General features: G+C 32.8%; 1 protein-coding gene across 1 annotated transcript; it reads left to right on the top strand.

The window, feature by feature from the left end:
- The first annotated feature begins 2533 nt into the window (after window positions 1-2533).
- LOC145954588 (uncharacterized) lies at window positions 2534-13290 on the top strand. The gene is made up of 3 exons (XM_083069185.1): window positions 2534-2548; window positions 7441-8002; window positions 12940-13290. The coding sequence occupies exons 1-3, from the start codon at window positions 2534-2536 to the stop codon at window positions 12975-12977; spliced, it is 615 nt and encodes a 204-aa protein (XP_082925311.1). The 3' UTR covers window positions 12978-13290.
- Window positions 13291-19363: the final 6073 nt, after the last annotated feature.

Below are 19363 nucleotides of genomic sequence, written 5' to 3'. Positions count from 1 at the left end.
CAAAATCTTCAAGGTGTTCCTTCTAATTCTACTAGGTGTATATACTTTTTTATATAGTATTTGCCTTACTTATTTATTATTGGTTTAATATTTTAGAAATTTCATCTGATACTGTCATATTTATTAATCAATTTGAATTCTTTTCATTCCTCATCAATAAATTTTATGAATCTGATCAAAGATCTATTTAAATCTAATTTACGAGTTCTTTTATCTTTAATCTTGAATAAACTATTTAATTAGCTACTTGAGGAAACAATTGATAATAATAATAATAGTGGTCGTTGTAGTATTAAAAATAATAATAACTACAATAATAATAATACTAACAACAATAACAATAACAATAATAATAATAGTAATAATAAGAGTAACAATAATAATAATAACAACAATAACAATATTATTATTGTTATTGTTGTTATTATTAATATTGTTAGTATTGTTATTATTATTATTATTGTTGTTGTTGTTATTATTGTTACTGTTATTGTTATTGTTGTTGTTGCTGTTATTATTATTTTTATTTAGATTTTCTTTGATTCTTTTTTATATTAGGATGTTATTTGCTTTAAAAGGCTTCCTTTTGCTAAAGGTTTTAAAAGAAGATTTTTACTAGTTTCTCGGAAGTCGTCTTCACTTTTCAATATGTCTTGTGTTAATGTGAGAAGGAGAAATTGATTTTTCATTGCCATATTGATGACAAAAATAGTATCATTCTGAATTTTTTTAAAATATTAAAATAATATTTTAATTAAATAATTATATTTTGTAATTATATGAAAGATTTTCTTGAAATGATTATGATTGTTTTGTTAATTGTACTATCCATGTCGCGGAACCGACCTTGAGCTCGACACTGAAGCGCAAAATGACACCAGATGAGCGCTACAAGACATTGGCCAAAACAAAGGCCCACTATCTGCACGGATCAAAATTGACCTCAGGCCTAAGATAAACCCTAATTCACACTATGGTTCGTGCACTACAGATACGAGACCCACACACCCACAAATACTAACTTAAGCATCGGAGTCTCTTTTGCAGGTACCACCCCCACTTCGGGACAACCGAGGTACCCAGCGAAGGAGGCTCGTCAATCTTCTCCAGCAGATCGTCCCCCTTGACTGATCTCTGGTAAGAACAATAATTAAAGAAAAATTATGAAATTATTTATTATTTTAATTATGATAGATACAAAAAGATTTTAATTGCTTTTACGTATTTTGATTGTATATTATAGTTTTGATTGATTGACTAGTTTTTGAATAAGGAAATCATAGATTTATAATTCATTATTTGGAAGTAATATATTCTAAAAAGTTTCTTTATAATCTATCCTTGTGAAAATTATTATCGTAAAATTATCAGTATACCACCTAAAATCTCCTAAGGTAAGGCATCTTGAGTTTTGAAGTTAAAGATTTTTGCATCGGAACTATTAGAATTTCCCAAAATATTTTGAATTATTTCTATTATTAAATTTTCCACCACTATAGGTATTTGTTGACCATTTTCTATTTTTGTTAAAGTTTTTATAAGGTAATTTTACTATAGGGTTAAATAATTATCCCACCATCCTTTTAAGGATTCAATAAAATTGGTTATTAGTAATTTAATAGTTTGTTCTTCTAAATTTTTAATTTTGTAAGCTTAGGCAGCCATAACTATTTCATTAGTGTCTCCAAGAAGTAAATGATCGGTCATATCATCAATTTTCGTTCTATAATTCCATTAGCATTAACAATAGATGGAATTTCTAAATTTCATTACTTGAATTGAATATTAGGTAAGACATATCTTTTAAAAGAATATCCAGATATTGGTGCATTTACAAGAAGTTCTGATTATTTTTCACATAAATTTAATATTTTATCTTGAGTGTCAAAATCTTCAAGGTGTTCCTTCTAATTCTACTAGGTGTATATACTTTTTTATATAGTATTTGCCTTACTTATTTATTATTGGTTTAATATTTTAGAAATTTCATCTGATACTGTCATATTTATTAATCAATTTGAATTCTTTTCATTCCTCATCAATAAATTTTATGAATCTGATCAAAGATCTATTTAAATCTAATTTACGAGTTCTTTTATCTTTAATCTTGAATAAACTATTTAATTAGCTACTTGAGGAAACAATTGATAATAATAATAATAGTGGTCGTTGTAGTATTAAAAATAATAATAACTACAATAATAATAATACTAACAACAATAACAATAACAATAATAATAATAGTAATAATAAGAGTAACAATAATAATAATAACAACAATAACAATATTATTATTGTTATTGTTGTTATTATTAATATTGTTAGTATTGTTATTATTATTATTATTGTTGTTGTTGTTATTATTGTTACTGTTATTGTTATTGTTGTTGTTGCTGTTATTATTATTTTTATTTAGATTTTCTTTGATTCTTTTTTATATTAGGATGTTATTTGCTTTAAAAGGCTTCCTTTTGCTAAAGGTTTTAAAAGAAGATTTTTACTAGTTTCTCGGAAGTCGTCTTCACTTTTCAATATGTCTTGTGTTAATGTGAGAAGGAGAAATTGATTTTTCATTGCCATATTGATGACAAAAATAGTATCATTCTGAATTTTTTTAAAATATTAAAATAATATTTTAATTAAATAATTATATTTTGTAATTATATGAAAGATTTTCTTGAAATGATTATGATTGTTTTGTTAATTGTACTATCCATGTCGCGGAACCGACCTTGAGCTCGACACTGAAGCGCAAAATGACACCAGATGAGCGCTACAAGACATTGGCCAAAACAAAGGCCCACTATCTGCACGGATCAAAATTGACCTCAGGCCTAAGATAAACCCTAATTCACACTATGGTTCGTGCACTACAGATACGAGACCCACACACCCACAAATACTAACTTAAGCATCGGAGTCTCTTTTGCAGGTACCACCCCCACTTCGGGACAACCGAGGTACCCAGCGAAGGAGGCTCGTCAATCTTCTCCAGCAGATCGTCCCCCTTGACTGATCTCTGGTAAGAACAATAATTAAAGAAAAATTATGAAATTATTTATTATTTTAATTATGATAGATACAAAAAGATTTTAATTGCTTTTACGTATTTTGATTATATATTATAGTTTTGATTGATTGACTAGTTTTTGAATAAGGAAATCATAGATTTATAATTCATTATTTGAAAGTAATATATTCTAAAAAGTTTCTTTATAATCTTTCCTTGTGAAAATTATTATCGTAAAATTATCAGTATACCACCTAAAATCTCCTAAGGTAAGGCATCTTGAGTTTTGAAGTTAAAGATTTTTGCATCGGAACTATTAGAATTTCCCAAAATATTTTGAATTATTTCTATTATTAAATTTTCCACCACTATAAGTATTTGTTGACCATTTTCTATTTTTGTTAAAGTTTTTATAAGGTAATTTTACTATAGGGTTAAATAATTATCCCACCATCCTTTTAAGGATTCAATAAAATTGGTTATTAGTAATTTAATAGTTTGTTCTTCTAAATTTTTTATTTTGTAAGCTTAGGCAGCCATAACTATTTCATTAGTGTCTCCAAGAAGTAAATGATCGGTCATATCATCAATTTTCATTCTATAATTCCATTAGCATTAACAATACATGGAATTTCTAAATTTCATTACTTGAATTGATTATTAGGTAAGACATATCTTTTAAAAGAATATCCAGATAGTGGTGCATTTACAAGAAGTTCTGATTATTTTTCACATAAATTTAATATTTTATCTTGAGTGTCAAAATCTTCAAGGTGTTCCTTCTAATTCTACTAGGTGTATATACTTTTTTATATAGTATTTGCCTTACTTATTTTTTATTGGTTTAATATTTTAGAAATTTCATCTGATACTATCATATTTATTAATGAATTTGAATTCTTTTCATTCCTCATCAATAAATTTTATGAATCTGATCAAAGATCTATTTAAATCTAATTTACGAGTTCTTTTATCTTTAATCTTGAATAAACTATTTAATTAGCTACTTGAGGAAACAATTGATAATAATAATAATAGTGGTCGTTGTAGTATTAAAAATAATAATAACTACAATAATAATAATACTAACAACAATAACAATAACAATAATAATAATAGTAATAATAAGAGTAACAATAATAATAATAACAACAATAACAATATTATTATTGTTATTGTTGTTATTATTAATATTGTTAGTATTGTTATTATTATTATTATTGTTGTTGTTGTTGTTATTGTTACTGTTATTGTTATTGTTGTTGTTGTTGTTATTATTATTTTTATTTAGATTTTCTTTGATTCTTTTTTATATTAGGATGTTATTTGCTTTAAAAGGCTTCCTTTTGCTAAAGGTTTTAAAAGAAGATTTTTACTAGTTTCTCGGAAGTCGTCTTCACTTTTCAATAAGTCTTGTGTTAATGTGAGAAGGAGAAATTGATTTTTCTTTGCCATATTGATGACAAAAATAGTATCATTCTGCATTTTTTTAAAATATTAAAATAATATTTTAATTAAATAATTATATTTTGTAATTATATGAAAGATTTTCTTGAAATGATTATGATTGTTTTGTTAATTGTACTATCCATGTCGCGGAACCGACCTTGAGCTCGACACTGAAGCGCAAAATGTAACACCCAAATTTTTATTATTATTTTAATGGCATTTTCGTAATTTTAATAAAGTTATAGGGGTATTTTGGGTTCTGGAACGGGCCGTTCCAAAAGTGGAACGGGCCGTTCCAAATGTTGAAAATGTGAGGTTTTTGTAGTCCTAGAACGGCCTTGGAACGGGCCGTTCCGGTATGGAGAACGGGCCGTTCCGGAAGGAGAACGGGCCGTTCTTCTGAGATTGAGAACGGGCCGTTCTGGTTTCAGAACGGGCCGTTCTGGTTTTTTGGGAACGGGCTGTTTCGATTTTGGAACGGGCCGTTCCAGTTACAAATTTTGCCCAGATTTGAAGGATCCGGAACGGGCCGTTCCGAAATCAGTACGGGCCGTTCCGGGTGCGTCAGATTGCCTATAAATAGGGGCAGGGGGGTGAAATTTTTTATACAGAGGAAGAAAGTGAAATTTTAGAGAGAGAAAGAGAAGAGAGAGAGAGAGAGAGAGAAAGAAAGAGAAAGAAAGAGAGAGAGAAAGGAAGAGGGAATCCAGAGGAGGAGGCTCTGCCTAAGTTCAGCTCCGCTTATCCAGGTAAGGGGGGGAGTGAGAACCTCGCTCAGGGGTGTAGGGATAATTGTTGGATAGTTGTTTGTCGGATTGGCCCCCAATCCTTTGTCGTTATTCTGTTTAATTTCTATTTACTCTACTTTGCTTTTTTGTTGGAGGTGCCGTTGTTCTGTCTAAATTTCTATTTACTCTACTTTGCTTTTTGTTGAAGGTGCCGTTGTTCTGTCCGATTTTCTATTTATTCTACTTTGTTTTTGTTGAAAGTGCCGTTGTTCTGTCTGATTTTCTATTTACTCTACCTTGTTCTTTGTTGAAAGTAATAAATGAATATGAAATTAATGTTAATAATAAATGAGTTTTAATATGAATAAGAATGCTCTCTGGATCTCTGTGAATACCTATGCGGACCTTAAGAGGAGTATTGATGACATGACCATGTGAAATATGGACAAATGACATGAGACCTAAGAATTGACTATTGAGACAAACTATGATTATGAGACTATGACAAATGAGGACATGATGTACTAAATGAAATCATGTAAAAAGTTAAATATTGAGTCAATGAGATTATGATGGTATGACATGCATCATATGCATATATTATTCCAGGTGTGCCGCTGAGGCCGCATACCAGTGATGTAACATGCTAACAAGGTGTATCTTAGGGTCACCAGTGATGTAACTTGTAACCAGGTGTACCTTAGGGTCACCAGTGATGTAACCAGGTGTACCTTTGGGTCACCAGTGATGTAACCAGGTGTGCCTTAGGGTCACCAGTGATGATATGTGAAACTTCCTTATGGCGCCACATGCATGCATTTATAAGTCAAGATCATGACATCATTGCATGATAAATGAATATATATGTGATATTGATGATGTATGTGTATTATTTATAAGTGACTTATATTTGTTGTGTGTGTGAGTGCTATCTAGCCTTTATTTCTGCACCTGAAACTGAGTGAGATGTTTCTCACTCCCTTGTTGTTTTTGTATATGTTTAAATTATGTTGCAGGTGATCAGCATCATGAGGATGTTGGTGATGAGGCTTAAAGGCTTCAATTGGGCATGCTCTGATAGGATGTGACATCGGGGCATAGTTATTTTAGTTTAATATGTTATTGTTTTTATAACTTTAGTTTCTCTTCTTTTGTAATTTCTAACGAAGAAATAACGTAGATAACATATATAATTCAAGGAAAATATATGTTAAGAATTGTAATTTGAACGTTCTTGATAAAAGACCAAGATGTACATTTTTGTTATATTTTTTATTATATGATTTGGGAGTATAAATTAATTCCTAACCAGGAGGCACTGCCACCTTTACTGGAGTTAATTTATATTTCCTTTATTATTATTTGTATATATATGATTTCTTGTTTTACACTAAAATGTATTGAAAATCTTAACTTCTTTTCTTTTATAATTTTTACACTAGAGTTATGATTTATGAGTTACGAATGTGAATCTTCTACCTTGTTATATTTGAAATATTTGTCAACTATGAAAGATTTTATTTACCCAAAAAGAAGATAAGAAATATTTTATTGTTACATTTGTTGTATATTAATAACGGGGTAGAGGGTGTCACATTTAGTGGTATCAGAGCCTGGTTGATCTAATCGACCGTGAGTTATGAGTTTACTATGCTTATTTGGTTTACTATGTTTATTTGGTACATGAATGATGGACTGAATTGATTGTAAAACTTGTTGGTATGATAGTATGATGATTGATTATGTTTATTGATTGTATTATTTTCTTAGACTATGGCTGGTAGAAATGATCGTGCGATTGCCGATGCTCTTCAAGCATTAGCACAAGCTATGAATAATAACAATAGGACTGAGGTCGCTCCTAACTGGTTGGAGCAATTTCAACGAAATCACCCACCTACCTTTAAAGGAGGATATGACCCAGATGTTGCTATGAATTGGCTAACAGAAATAGAAAAAATTTTCAATGTTATGGATTGTCCCATCGCTCAGAAGGTGAAGTTGGCCACATTCATGTTGACTGCTGATGCTCATTTTTGGTGGGAAGGAGCACTTCGGAGGATGATTGATGGAGGGGTGCACTTGAATTGGGACAACTTCAAGAAGGTCTTTCTTGAGAAGTATTTCCCGGATGATGTGAGAAGTCGGAAAGAAATGGAATTCCTTGAGCTGAATCAAGGGAACGACACAGTGGCTGTGTATGCTGCCAAATTTGATGCTTTGGTTCGTTATTGCACACACTACCATGGTGAGGGTGGTGAAAGAGCTAAATGCATAAAATTTGTAAATGGTCTGCGTCCGGAAGTAAAAACTACAATTAACTATCAGGAGATATATCACTTTCCCACTCTGGTCAACAAGTGCAGCATTTATGATCATGACAACCGTGCTCGTGCTGCTTTTTATAAAGGAGTTGGAGGTCCTATCCGTGCTGTGAGTTCTAGTACTTCGGGTAGGAGCAAGCCTTACTCCGCTTCTAATAGATTTCAAGGGAGTAAAGCTGCTGCTAATAAAAGCAAGTTGCTTACTAGAGGATCCACTGTTAGTGCTACTGGAAGTGTTGGAGGGTCTGTGTCCACTCCTTCAGTAAGATGCTGGAAGTGTGGACTTGTTGGTCATAATCAGTCTGAGTGTCGTGACAGGGAAGTTACCTGCTTCAACTGCAATGGTAAAGGTCACATCAGTACCCAATGTCCTGAATCACAAAGAACACGTGTTATGGGATCGGGTTCGCAAACTGAGCGTCCAAAGACTGTGGGGAGAGTATTTGCTCTTAGTGGTGCTGAAGCTTCTCGGTCAGAAAATTTGATACAAGGTACTTGTTTCATAGCTGAGACTCCTTTTGTTGTACTATTTGATTCTGGTGCAACTCATTCCTTTATTTCTGTCTCTTGTGTCCAAAAATTGAATTTGCCTGTGTCTTTGTTAGATTTTGATCTAGTTGTTGAAACCCCTACTAATGGTCCTGTGACTACATCCCTAGTGTGTTTGAAATGTCCTTTGACAGTTTCTGATAAGCAGTTTCTAGTTGACTTAATTTGTTTGCCTCTTAGTCAATTAGTTGTAATTCTTGGTATGGATTGGTTATCTTCTCACCATGTCCTTTTAAACTGCTTTGAGAAATCTATTTCCTTTGGTGAATGTAAGAGTACGGAATTTCTTAGTGCTGCTGACATTAAAACTTGTTTAAAAGACAATGAAAAAGTGTACATGATCTTAGCTTCTTTAACACTTGAGACTGATAGTAAGCTAGATGAGATTCCCTTAGTGAGAGAATTTCCAGAAGTATTTCCTAAGGATATGTCTAGTTTACCACCTGAGAGAGAGATTGAGTTTAGCATAGACTTAGTACCAGGTACCCCACCTATATCTATAGCACCCTATAGGATGTCCCCTACAGAGTTAGTTGAGCTTAAGAAACAAATAGAGGAATTACAAGGAAAACAATTCATTAGGCCTAGTGTCTCGCCTTGGGGAGCGCCTGTTTTGTTGGTTAAGAAGAAAGATGGGAGCATGAGGTTGTGCGTAGACTATAGGCAACTGAATAAAGTGACCATTAAGAATAAGTATCCTTTGCCTAGGATAGATGACCTTATGGATCAACTAGTTGGAGCTTGTGTGTTCAGTAAGATAGATTTAAGGTCAGGATACCATCAGATTAGAGTGAGAGCTGAGGATGTTCCTAAGACTGCCTTTAGAACCCGCTATGGGCACTATGAGTATTTAGTTATGCCTTTTGGTGTGACTAATGCACCTGGTGTTTTTATGGACTACATGAATAGGATCTTTCACCCTTACTTGGATAGATTTGTAGTGGTCTTCATAGATGATATCCTAGTGTATTCCAAGACTAGGGAGGAGCATGTTGAGCACCTTAGGATCGTTCTTCAAACCCTTAAGGAGAAACAGTTGTATGCTAAATTGTCAAAATGTGAATTTTGGTTGGATAGTGTGAACTTTCTAGGACATGTGATATCCAAGGGTGGAATAGCTGTAGATCCTGCTAAGGTAGAAGCTGTGTTAGAGTGGAGAACACCTAAATCAGTATTTGAGATTAGGAGTTTTCTAGGACTAGCTGGTTATTACAGAAGGTTTATAGAGAATTTCTCTAGGCTAGCTCTTCCTTTGACTAAGCTGACGAAGAAAGACCAACCTTTTGTGTGGGATTCTAAGTGTGAGGAAAGTTTTCAAGAACTTAAGAGGAGATTAACTAGTGCTCCTGTGTTAGTATTACCTGATCCTAGTAAGACTTTTGAGGTATTTTGTGATGCTTCTAAATTGGGTTTAGGAGGAGTGCTTATGCAGGAGGGTAAGGTAGTAGCCTATGCTTCAAGACAACTTAAAATTCATGAGCAAAACTATCCTACCCATGACCTTGAGTTAGCTGCAATAGTTTTTGTGCTCAAGTTGTGGAGACATTACTTGTTTGGGTCTAGATTTGAGGTTTTTAGTGACCATAAAAGCCTTAAGTACTTGTTTGACCAAAAGGAATTGAATATGAGGCAGAGGAGATGGTTAGAGTTTCTTAAGGATTATGACTTTCAATTGAATTATCACCCTGGCAAGGCTAATGTTGTAGCTGATGCTTTGAGTAGAAAATCTTTGAGAATGTCTTCCTTGATGATTAGGGAATTGTAATTGATTGAGGAATTTAGGGATATGAGCTTAGGGTGTGAGTTGACCTCTAAGAGTATTAAGTTGGGAGCTTTGAGAGTGACTAATAGCTTGATAGATGAGATTAGAGAAGGTCAGAAGATGGATCCTTTCTTATTGAGTCGGGTAGAGAAGTTGAATCAAGCTGTGAAAAGTGAGTTTAGAATTGGAGTGGATGGAGTTTTAAGATTTAAGGATAGGTTGTGCATTCCTAGTGTGCCAGAACTTAAGAGAGCAATCCTGGAAGAAGGTCATAAGAGTATCCTTAGTATCCATCCAGGAGCCACTAAGATGTACCAAGACCTTAAGAAGATGTTTTGGTGGCCTAAGATGAAGAGGGAAGTGGAGGAATTTGTGTATGCTTGCTTAGTATGTCAGAAAGCTAAGGTAGAACACCAAAAACCTTCAGGTTTGATGCAACCTTTAGATGTGCCTGTGTGGAAGTGGGATAGCATCTCTATGGATTTTGTAGTTGGGTTACCTAAGACTGTGAAGAACTTGGATGCTATATGGGTCATTGTGGATAGATTGACTAAGTCTGCCCATTTTATTCCCATTAATATTAGGTACTCTTTGGAGAGGTTAACCAAGTTGTACATCAGTGAGATCGTGAGGTTGCATGGAGTTCCTACTAGTATTGTGTCTGATAGAGATCCTAGGTTCACCTCTAGATTTTGGGAGAGTTTGCATAAGGCTTTAGGCACTAAGCTTAGATTGAGTTCAGCTTACCATCCCCAAACAGATGGCCAAACTGAGAGAACCATACAATCTTTGGAAGACTTGTTGAGGGCTTGCATCTTAGAACGTGGGGGTAGTTGGGATAGTTTCCTACCTTTGATAGAATTTACCTACAATAATAGCTACCATTCTAGTATTGGGATGGCACCATATGAGGCTCTGTATGGTAGGAGATGTAGAACACCTTTATGTTGGGTAGAACCTGGAGAGAATGTCATGTTAGGACCTGAGATAGTTCAACAAACTACTGAACAGGTTAAGATGATCCAAGAGAAGATGAGAGCAACCCAGAGTAGGCAAAAGAGTTATAATGACAAGAGGAGAAAAGACCTTAAGTTTAAAGAAGGTGATCATGTATTCCTTAAAGTCACTCCTTGGACAGGAGTAGGCAGAGCACTGAAATCCCGTAAGCTTACTCCACGTTTCATTGGTCCTTATCAAATTCTTAAAAGAATCGGTGAAGTGGCCTATCAAATTGCTTTGCCTCCATCTCTTTCAAATCTCCATAGTGTCTTTCATGTTTCCCAACTCAGAAAGTATGTCCATGATCCTTCCCATATCATTGAGTCTGACAACATTCAGTTGAAGGATAATCTTACTTATGAAACGGTTCCTCTAAGGATTGATGACAAGAGAGTGAAACAACTAAGAGGAAAGGAAATCCCTTTGGTTAAGGTCGTTTGGGGAGGAAATATTGAAGAAAGTGCTACATGGGAATTAGAAAGCAAGATGCGAGAAGCTCATCCATTTCTGTTTTCAGGTAAATTTCGGGGACGAAATTTCTAAAAGGATGGGAGAATTGTAACACCCAAATTTTTATTATTATTTTAATGGCATTTTCGTAATTTTAATAAAGTTATAGGGGTATTTTGGGTTCTGGAACGGGCCGTTCCAAAAGTGGAACGGGCCGTTCCAAATGTTGAAAATGTGAGGTTTTTGTAGTCCCAGAACGGCCTTGGAACGGGCCGTTCCGGTATGGAGAACGGGCCGTTCCGGAAGGAGAACGGGCCGTTCTTCTGAGATTGAGAACGGGCCGTTCTGGTTTCAGAACGGGCCGTTCTGGTTTTTTGGGAACGGGCCGTTTCGATTTTGGAACGGGCCGTTCCAGTTACAAATTTTTCCCAGATTTGAAGGATCCGGAACGGGCCGTTCCGAAATCAGTACGGGCCGTTCCGGGTGCGTCAGATTGCCTATAAATAGGGGCAGGGGGGTGAAATTTTTTATACAGAGGAAGAAAGTGAAATTTTAGAGAGAGAAAGAGAAGAGAGAGAGAGAGAGAGAGAAAGAAAGAGAAAGAAAGAGAGAGAGAAAGGAAGAGGGAATCCAGAGGAGGAGGCTCTGCCTAAGTTCAGCTCCGCTTATCCAGGTAAGGGGGGGAGTGAGAACCTCGCTCAGGGGTGTAGGGATAATTGTTGGATAGTTGTTTGTCGGATTGGCCCCCAATCCTTTGTCGTTATTCTGTTTAATTTCTATTTACTCTACTTTGCTTTTTTGTTGGAGGTGCCGTTGTTCTGTCTAAATTTCTATTTACTCTACTTTGCTTTTTGTTGAAGGTGCCGTTGTTCTGTCCGATTTTCTATTTATTCTACTTTGTTTTTGTTGAAAGTGCCGTTGTTCTGTCTGATTTTCTATTTACTCTACCTTGTTCTTTGTTGAAAGTAATAAATGAATATGAAATTAATGTTAATAATAAATGAGTTTTAATATGAATAAGAATGCTCTCTGGATCTCTGTGAATACCTATGCGGACCTTAAGAGGAGTATTGATGACATGACCATGTGAAATATGGACAAATGACATGAGACCTAAGAATTGACTATTGAGACAAACTATGATTATGAGACTATGACAAATGAGGACATGATGTACTAAATGAAATCATGTAAAAAGTTAAATATTGAGTCAATGAGATTATGATGGTATGACATGCATCATATGCATATATTATTCCAGGTGTGCCGCTGAGGCCGCATACCAGTGATGTAACATGCTAACAAGGTGTATCTTAGGGTCACCAGTGATGTAACTTGTAACCAGGTGTACCTTAGGGTCACCAGTGATGTAACCAGGTGTACCTTTGGGTCACCAGTGATGTAACCAGGTGTGCCTTAGGGTCACCAGTGATGATATGTGAAACTTCCTTATGGCGCCACATGCATGCATTTATAAGTCAAGATCATGACATCATTGCATGATAAATGAATATATATGTGATATTGATGATGTATGTGTATTATTTATAAGTGACTTATATTTGTTGTGTGTGTGAGTGCTATCTAGCCTTTATTTCTGCACCTGAAACTGAGTGAGATGTTTTTCACTCCCTTGTTGTTTTTGTATATGTTTAAATTATGTTGCAGGTGATCAGCATCATGAGGATGTTGGTGATGAGGCTTAAAGGCTTCAATTGGGCATGCTCTGATAGGATGTGACATCGGGACATAGTTATTTTAGTTTAATATGTTATTGTTTTTATAACTTTAGTTTCTCTTCTTTTGTAATTTCTAACGAAGAAATAACGTAGATAACATATATAATTCAAGGAAAATATATGTTAAGAATTGTAATTTGAACGTTCTTGATAAAAGACCAAGATGTACATTTTTGTTATATTTTTTATTATATGATTTGGGAGTATAAATTAATTCCTAACCAGGAGGCACTGCCACCTTTACTGGAGTTAATTTATATTTCCTTTATTATTATTTGTATATATATGATTTCTTGTTTTACACTAAAATGTATTGAAAATCTTAACTTCTTTTCTTTTATAATTTTTACACTAGAGTTATGATTTATGAGTTACGAATGTGAATCTTCTACCTTGTTATATTTGAAATATTTGTCAACTATGAAAGATTTTATTTACCCAAAAAGAAGATAAGAAATATTTTATTGTTACATTTGTTGTATATTAATAACGGGGTAGAGGGTGTCACACAAAATGACACCAGATGAGCGCTACAAGACATTGGCCAAAACAAAGGCCCACTATCTGCACGGATCAAAATTGACCTCAGGCCTAAGATAAACCCTCATTCACACTATGGTTCGTCCACTACATATACGAGACCCACACACCCACAAATACTAACTTAAGCATCGGAGTCTCTTTTGCAGGTACCACCCCCACTTCGGGACAACCGAGGTACCCAGCGAAGGAGGCTCGTCAATCTTCTCCAGCAGATCGTCCCCCTTGACTGATCTCTGGTAAGAACAATAATTAAAGAAAAATTATGAAATTATTTATTATTTTAATTGTGATAGATACAAAAATATTTTAATTGCTTTTACGTATTTTGATTATATATTATAGTTTTGATTGATTGACTAGTTTTTGAATAAGGAAATCATAGATTTATAATTCATTATTTGGAAGTAATATATTCTAAAAAGTTTCTTTATAATCTATCCTTGTGAAAATTATTATCGTAAAATTATCAGTATACTACCTAAAATCTCCTAAGGTAAGGCATCTTGAGTTTTGAAGTTAAAGATTTTTGCATCGGAACTATTAGAATTTCCCAAAATATTTTGAATTATTTCTATTATTAAATTTTCCACCACTATAGGTATTTGTTGACCATTTTCTATTTTTGTTAAAGTTTTTATAAGGTAATTTCACTATAGGGTTAAATAATTATCCCACCATCCTTTTAAGGATTCAATAAAATTGGTTATTAGTAATTTAATAGTTTGTTCTTCTAAATTTTTTATTTTGTAAGCTTAGGTAGCCATAACTATTTCATTAGTGTCTCCAAGAAGTAAATGATCGGTCATATCATCAATTTTCATTCTATAATTCCATTAGCATTAACAATAGATGGAATTTCTAAATTTCATTACTTGAATTGAATATTAGGTAAGACATATCTTCTAAAAGAATATCCAGATATTGGTGCATTTACAAGAAGTTCTGATTATTTTTCACATAAATTTAATATTTTATCTTGAGTGTAAAAATCTTCAAGGTGTTCCTTCTAATTCTACTAGGTGTATATACTTTTTTATATAGTATTTGCCTTACTTATTTTTTATTGGTTTAATATTTTAGAAATTTCATCTGATACTGTCATATTTATTAATCAATTTGAATTCTTTTCATTCCTCATCAATAAATTTTGTGAATCTGATCAAAGATCTATTTAAATCTAATTTACGAGTTCTTTTATCTTTAATCTTGAATAAACTATTTAATTAGCTACTTGAGGAAACAATTGATAATAATAATAATAGTGGTCGTTGTAGTATTAAAAATAATAATAACTACAATAATAATAATACTAACAACAATAACAATAACAATAATAATAATAGTAATAATAAGAGTAACAATAATAATAATAACAACAATAACAATATTATTATTGTTATTGTTGTTATTATTAATATTGTTAGTATTGTTATTATTATTATTATTATTATTGTTGTTGTTGTTATTATTGTTACTGTTATTGTTATTATTGTTGTTGTTATTATTATTTTTATTTAGATTTTCTTTGATTCTTTTTTATATTAGGATGTTATTTGCTTTAAAAGGCTTCCTTTTGCTAAAGGTTTTAAAAGAAGATTTTTACTAGTTTCTCGGAAGTCGTCTTCACTTTTCAATATGTCTTGTGTTAATGTGAGAAGGAGAAATTGATTTTTCATTGCCATATTGATGACAAAAATAGTATCATTCTGAATTTTTTTAAAATATTAAAATTATATTTTAATTAAATAATTATATTTTTTTAATTATATGAAAGATTTTCTTGAAATGATTATGATTGTTTTGTTAATTGTACTATCCATGTCGCGGAACCGAGCTTGAGCTCGACACTGAAGCGCAAAATGACACCAGATGAGCGCTACAAGACATTGGCCAAAACAAAAGCCCACTATCTGCACGGATCAAAATTGACCTCAGGCCTAAGATAAACCCTAATTCACACTATGGTTCGTGCACTACATATACGAGACCCACACACCCACAAATACTAACTTAAGCATCGGAGTCTCTTTTGCAGGTACCACCCCCACTTCGGGACAACCGAGGTACCCAGCGAAGGACGCTCGTCAATCTTCTCCAGCAGATCGTCCCCCTTGACTGATCTCTGGTAAGAACAATAATTAAAGAAAAATTATGAAATTATTTATTATTTTAATTATGATAGATACAAAAAGATTTTAATTGCTTTTACGTATTTTGATTATATATTATAGTTTTGATTGATTGACTAGTTTTTGAATAAGGAAATCATAGATTTATAATTCATTATTTGGAAGTAATATATTCTAAAAAGTTTCTTTATAATCTATCCTTGGGAAAATTATTATCGTAAAATTATCAATATACCACCTAAAATCTCCTAAGGTAAGGCATCTTAAGTTATGAAGTTAAAGATTTTTGCATCGGAACTATTAGAATTTCCCAAAATTTTTTGAATTATTTTTATTATTAAATTTTCCACCACTATAGGTATTTATTGACCATTTTCTATTTTTGTTAAATTTGTTATAAGGTAATTTTACTATAGGGTTAAATAATTATCCCACCATCCTTTTAAGGATTCAATAAAATTGGTTATTAGTAATTTAATAGTTTGTTCTTCTAAATTTTTCATGTTGTATGCTTAGGCAGCCATAACTATTTCATTAGTGTTTCCAAGAAGTAAATGATCGGTCATATCATCAATTTTCATTCTATAATTCCATTAGCATTAACAATAGATGGAATTTCTAAATTTCATTACTTGAATTGAATATTAGGTAAGACATATCTTTTAAAAGAATATCCAGATATTGGTGCATTTACAAGAAGTTCGGATTATTTTTCACATAAATTTAATATTTTATCTTGAGTGTCAAAATCTTCAAGGTGTTCCTTCTAATTCTACTAGGTGTATATACTTTTTTATGCATTATTTGCCTTACTTATTTTTTATTGGTTTAATATTTTAGAAATTTCATCTGATATTGTCATATTTATTAATCAATTTGAATTCTTTTCATTCCTCGTCAATAAATTTTATGAATATGATCAAAGTTCTATTTAAATCTAATTTAGGAGTTCTTTTATCTTTAATCTTGAATAAACAATTTAATAAGCTACTTGAGGAAACAATTGATAATAATAATAATAGTGGTCGTTGTAATATTAAAAATAATAATAATAATAATAATAATAACTACAATAATAATACTAACAACAATAACAATAACAATAATAAGAATAGTAATAATAAGAGTAACAATAATAATAATAACAACAATAACAATATTATTATTGTTATTGTTGTTATTATTAATATTGTTATTATTATTATTGTTGTTGTTGTTATTATTGTTATTGTTATTGTTATTGTTGTTGTTGTTATTATTATTATTTTTATTTAGATTTTCTTTGATTCTTTTTTATATTAGGATGTTATTTGCTTTAAAAGGATTCCTTTTGCTAAAGGTTTTAAAAGAAGATTTTTACTAGTTTCTTGGATGTGGTCTTCATTTTCCAATATTTCTTGTGTTAATGTGAGAAGGAGAAATTGATTTTTCATAGCCATATTGATGACAAAAACTGTATCATTCTGAATTTTTTAAAATATTAAAATAATATTTTAATTAAATAATTATATTTTGTAATTATCTGAAAGATTTTCTTGAAATGATTATGATTGTTTTGTTAATTGTACTATCCATGTCGCGGAACCGAGCTTGAGCTCGACACTGAAGCGCAAAATGACACCAGACGAGCGCTACAAGACATTGGCCAAAACAAAGGCCCACTATCTGAACGGATCAAAATTGACCTCAGTCCTAAGATAAACCCTAATTCACACTATGGTACGTGCACTACATATACGAGACCCACACACCCACAAATACTAACTTAAGCATCGGAGTCTCTATTGCAGGTACCACTCCCACTTCGGGACAGCTGAGGTACCCAGCGAAGGAGGCTCGTCAATCTTCTCCAGCAGATCGTCCCTCTTTGTGACACCCTCTACCCCAACATACATATACAGTAATTATAAAAAAAGATAGAATTTTTCATCAATAAAAATCAAATTTCCAACCACGTAAGGGTAAAGAGTTCACATTCATAAACTTAATCCAAATAACATGCCAGTAAAATTACAAAGAAATAAAACTGAATTTTCCAAAATAATTTAATAAGAACATTTTAAACTAATCCTATCTATGTCCCAATGTCACATGTCCTATCATAGCAAAACCCAACATAGAAGCCTAAGATTCATCACCAACATCCTCAGCCTTACACTGATGATCACCTGTATATCAAACAAGAGAAACAACACAAAAGAAGGGAGTGAGAAACATCTCACTCTGGCTCACGGTGTAGGAACGCACACCGGATAGCCAAACACAAACAATACAGTTACCTCATAGATCAATCAACAACAATAGTTTATTCAATCATCCAAGTCATACAAATAGTAATTTATCATCATTTAATAATAAGGATGCACATGCATGGACACGAACTTCACATTATCATGCATGTGGCGCCAGTAAAACATCACATGGAATATTGCCGCTAGCAATACACGAAGAGTAGTCTAGGAGTACATGTCGGGTCACACCCTCTGCGCACTCTCACTAGAAGGATATACTACCAGAGTCTCGTCAGGATAGCTAAGCTGCGCAAGATACATCCGATGCACACAATGGGCGAGACTGGGACTTCCAAACCGAGCTATCCCCAAGGACTAATCCCCAAAGCTTTTACACTAGGGGGCCTTCTCTGGCGGTGTATTCCATATCGTACCCTTAAAACACCTATGCAAATGATGCTTGTCAATCAAGACTCTATGCATTCTCATATCACATTATCATTTCCCATGGTCATATCACATCATCGCATTTCGTCATCATATTTCATTATCACATTTCATATCCCATGTCTCAATCACATTTCACTTTACATCATCATATTCACAAAGCCTCCACAGAGCACTTTAATTTATATCAAAACTCGTTTATTTATAAAATTAAATAGATATTTTTACATCTCATCAAACAAGGAATATAACAGAAAAATCAGAAATCAAAACAGAAAATATTTCATATTTTGCCTATTTCTCATAGGGTTTCCCGCAGGAACCCATAGAGCACTCTAGATCATATTAAAACATATTTATTTTCAAAATTAACCACATACTCATGCATCACATCCAACAAGGAACACAACAAAGTAATCAGAAGGCAAAATAGAAAACATTCATATTTTGCCTGTTTTCTCATAGGGTTTCCCATAGGAACCGATAGAGATCTCAAGTCATACAATTAATTGCATATAAGAAAAATAATAAGCAAAACAGATACAATTGGGAGAAACCCCTCATACATGAGCATACATAAAAATACAGCAAACACAGGATTGGGGGCCAATCCCACTACCCAGCATACAATCCCACACCTAGAGCGAGGTTTCTCACTCCCCCCTTACCTGGATGAGCAGAAGACAAAGGTGTGATCTAAGGTCGTTCCTGAGTACTCTTCCTTAGAGTTCTTTGTTTCTCCTTTTTTTTCCTAACCCTTCAGAACGCAAATGAGGTAGATATGGTTAACGCTACCTGACTCCTTAAAATTAATCCATTGGGCTGGGTCAACCCAACCCATTTTCCTTTTCTTCTAACCCACTTCTCTTTTTCCTCAAAATAATTAAATAAAATAAATACATGTATATTATAAAATATTTTTCCTCTATAATAATAATATATTTCTGACCCAAAATATAATAATATAATTTCAATAACAAAATATCATATAAAATCAATCTTC

Source organism: Cajanus cajan, chromosome 1 (assembly GCF_000230855.2).
Source record: "Cajanus cajan strain Asha chromosome 1, NIPB_CcT2T_4, whole genome shotgun sequence".
Taxonomy (NCBI): domain Eukaryota; kingdom Viridiplantae; phylum Streptophyta; class Magnoliopsida; order Fabales; family Fabaceae; genus Cajanus; species Cajanus cajan.
The sequence above is the reverse complement of the archived record's forward strand: the minus strand, read 5'-3'. Positions and strand labels throughout refer to the sequence as shown.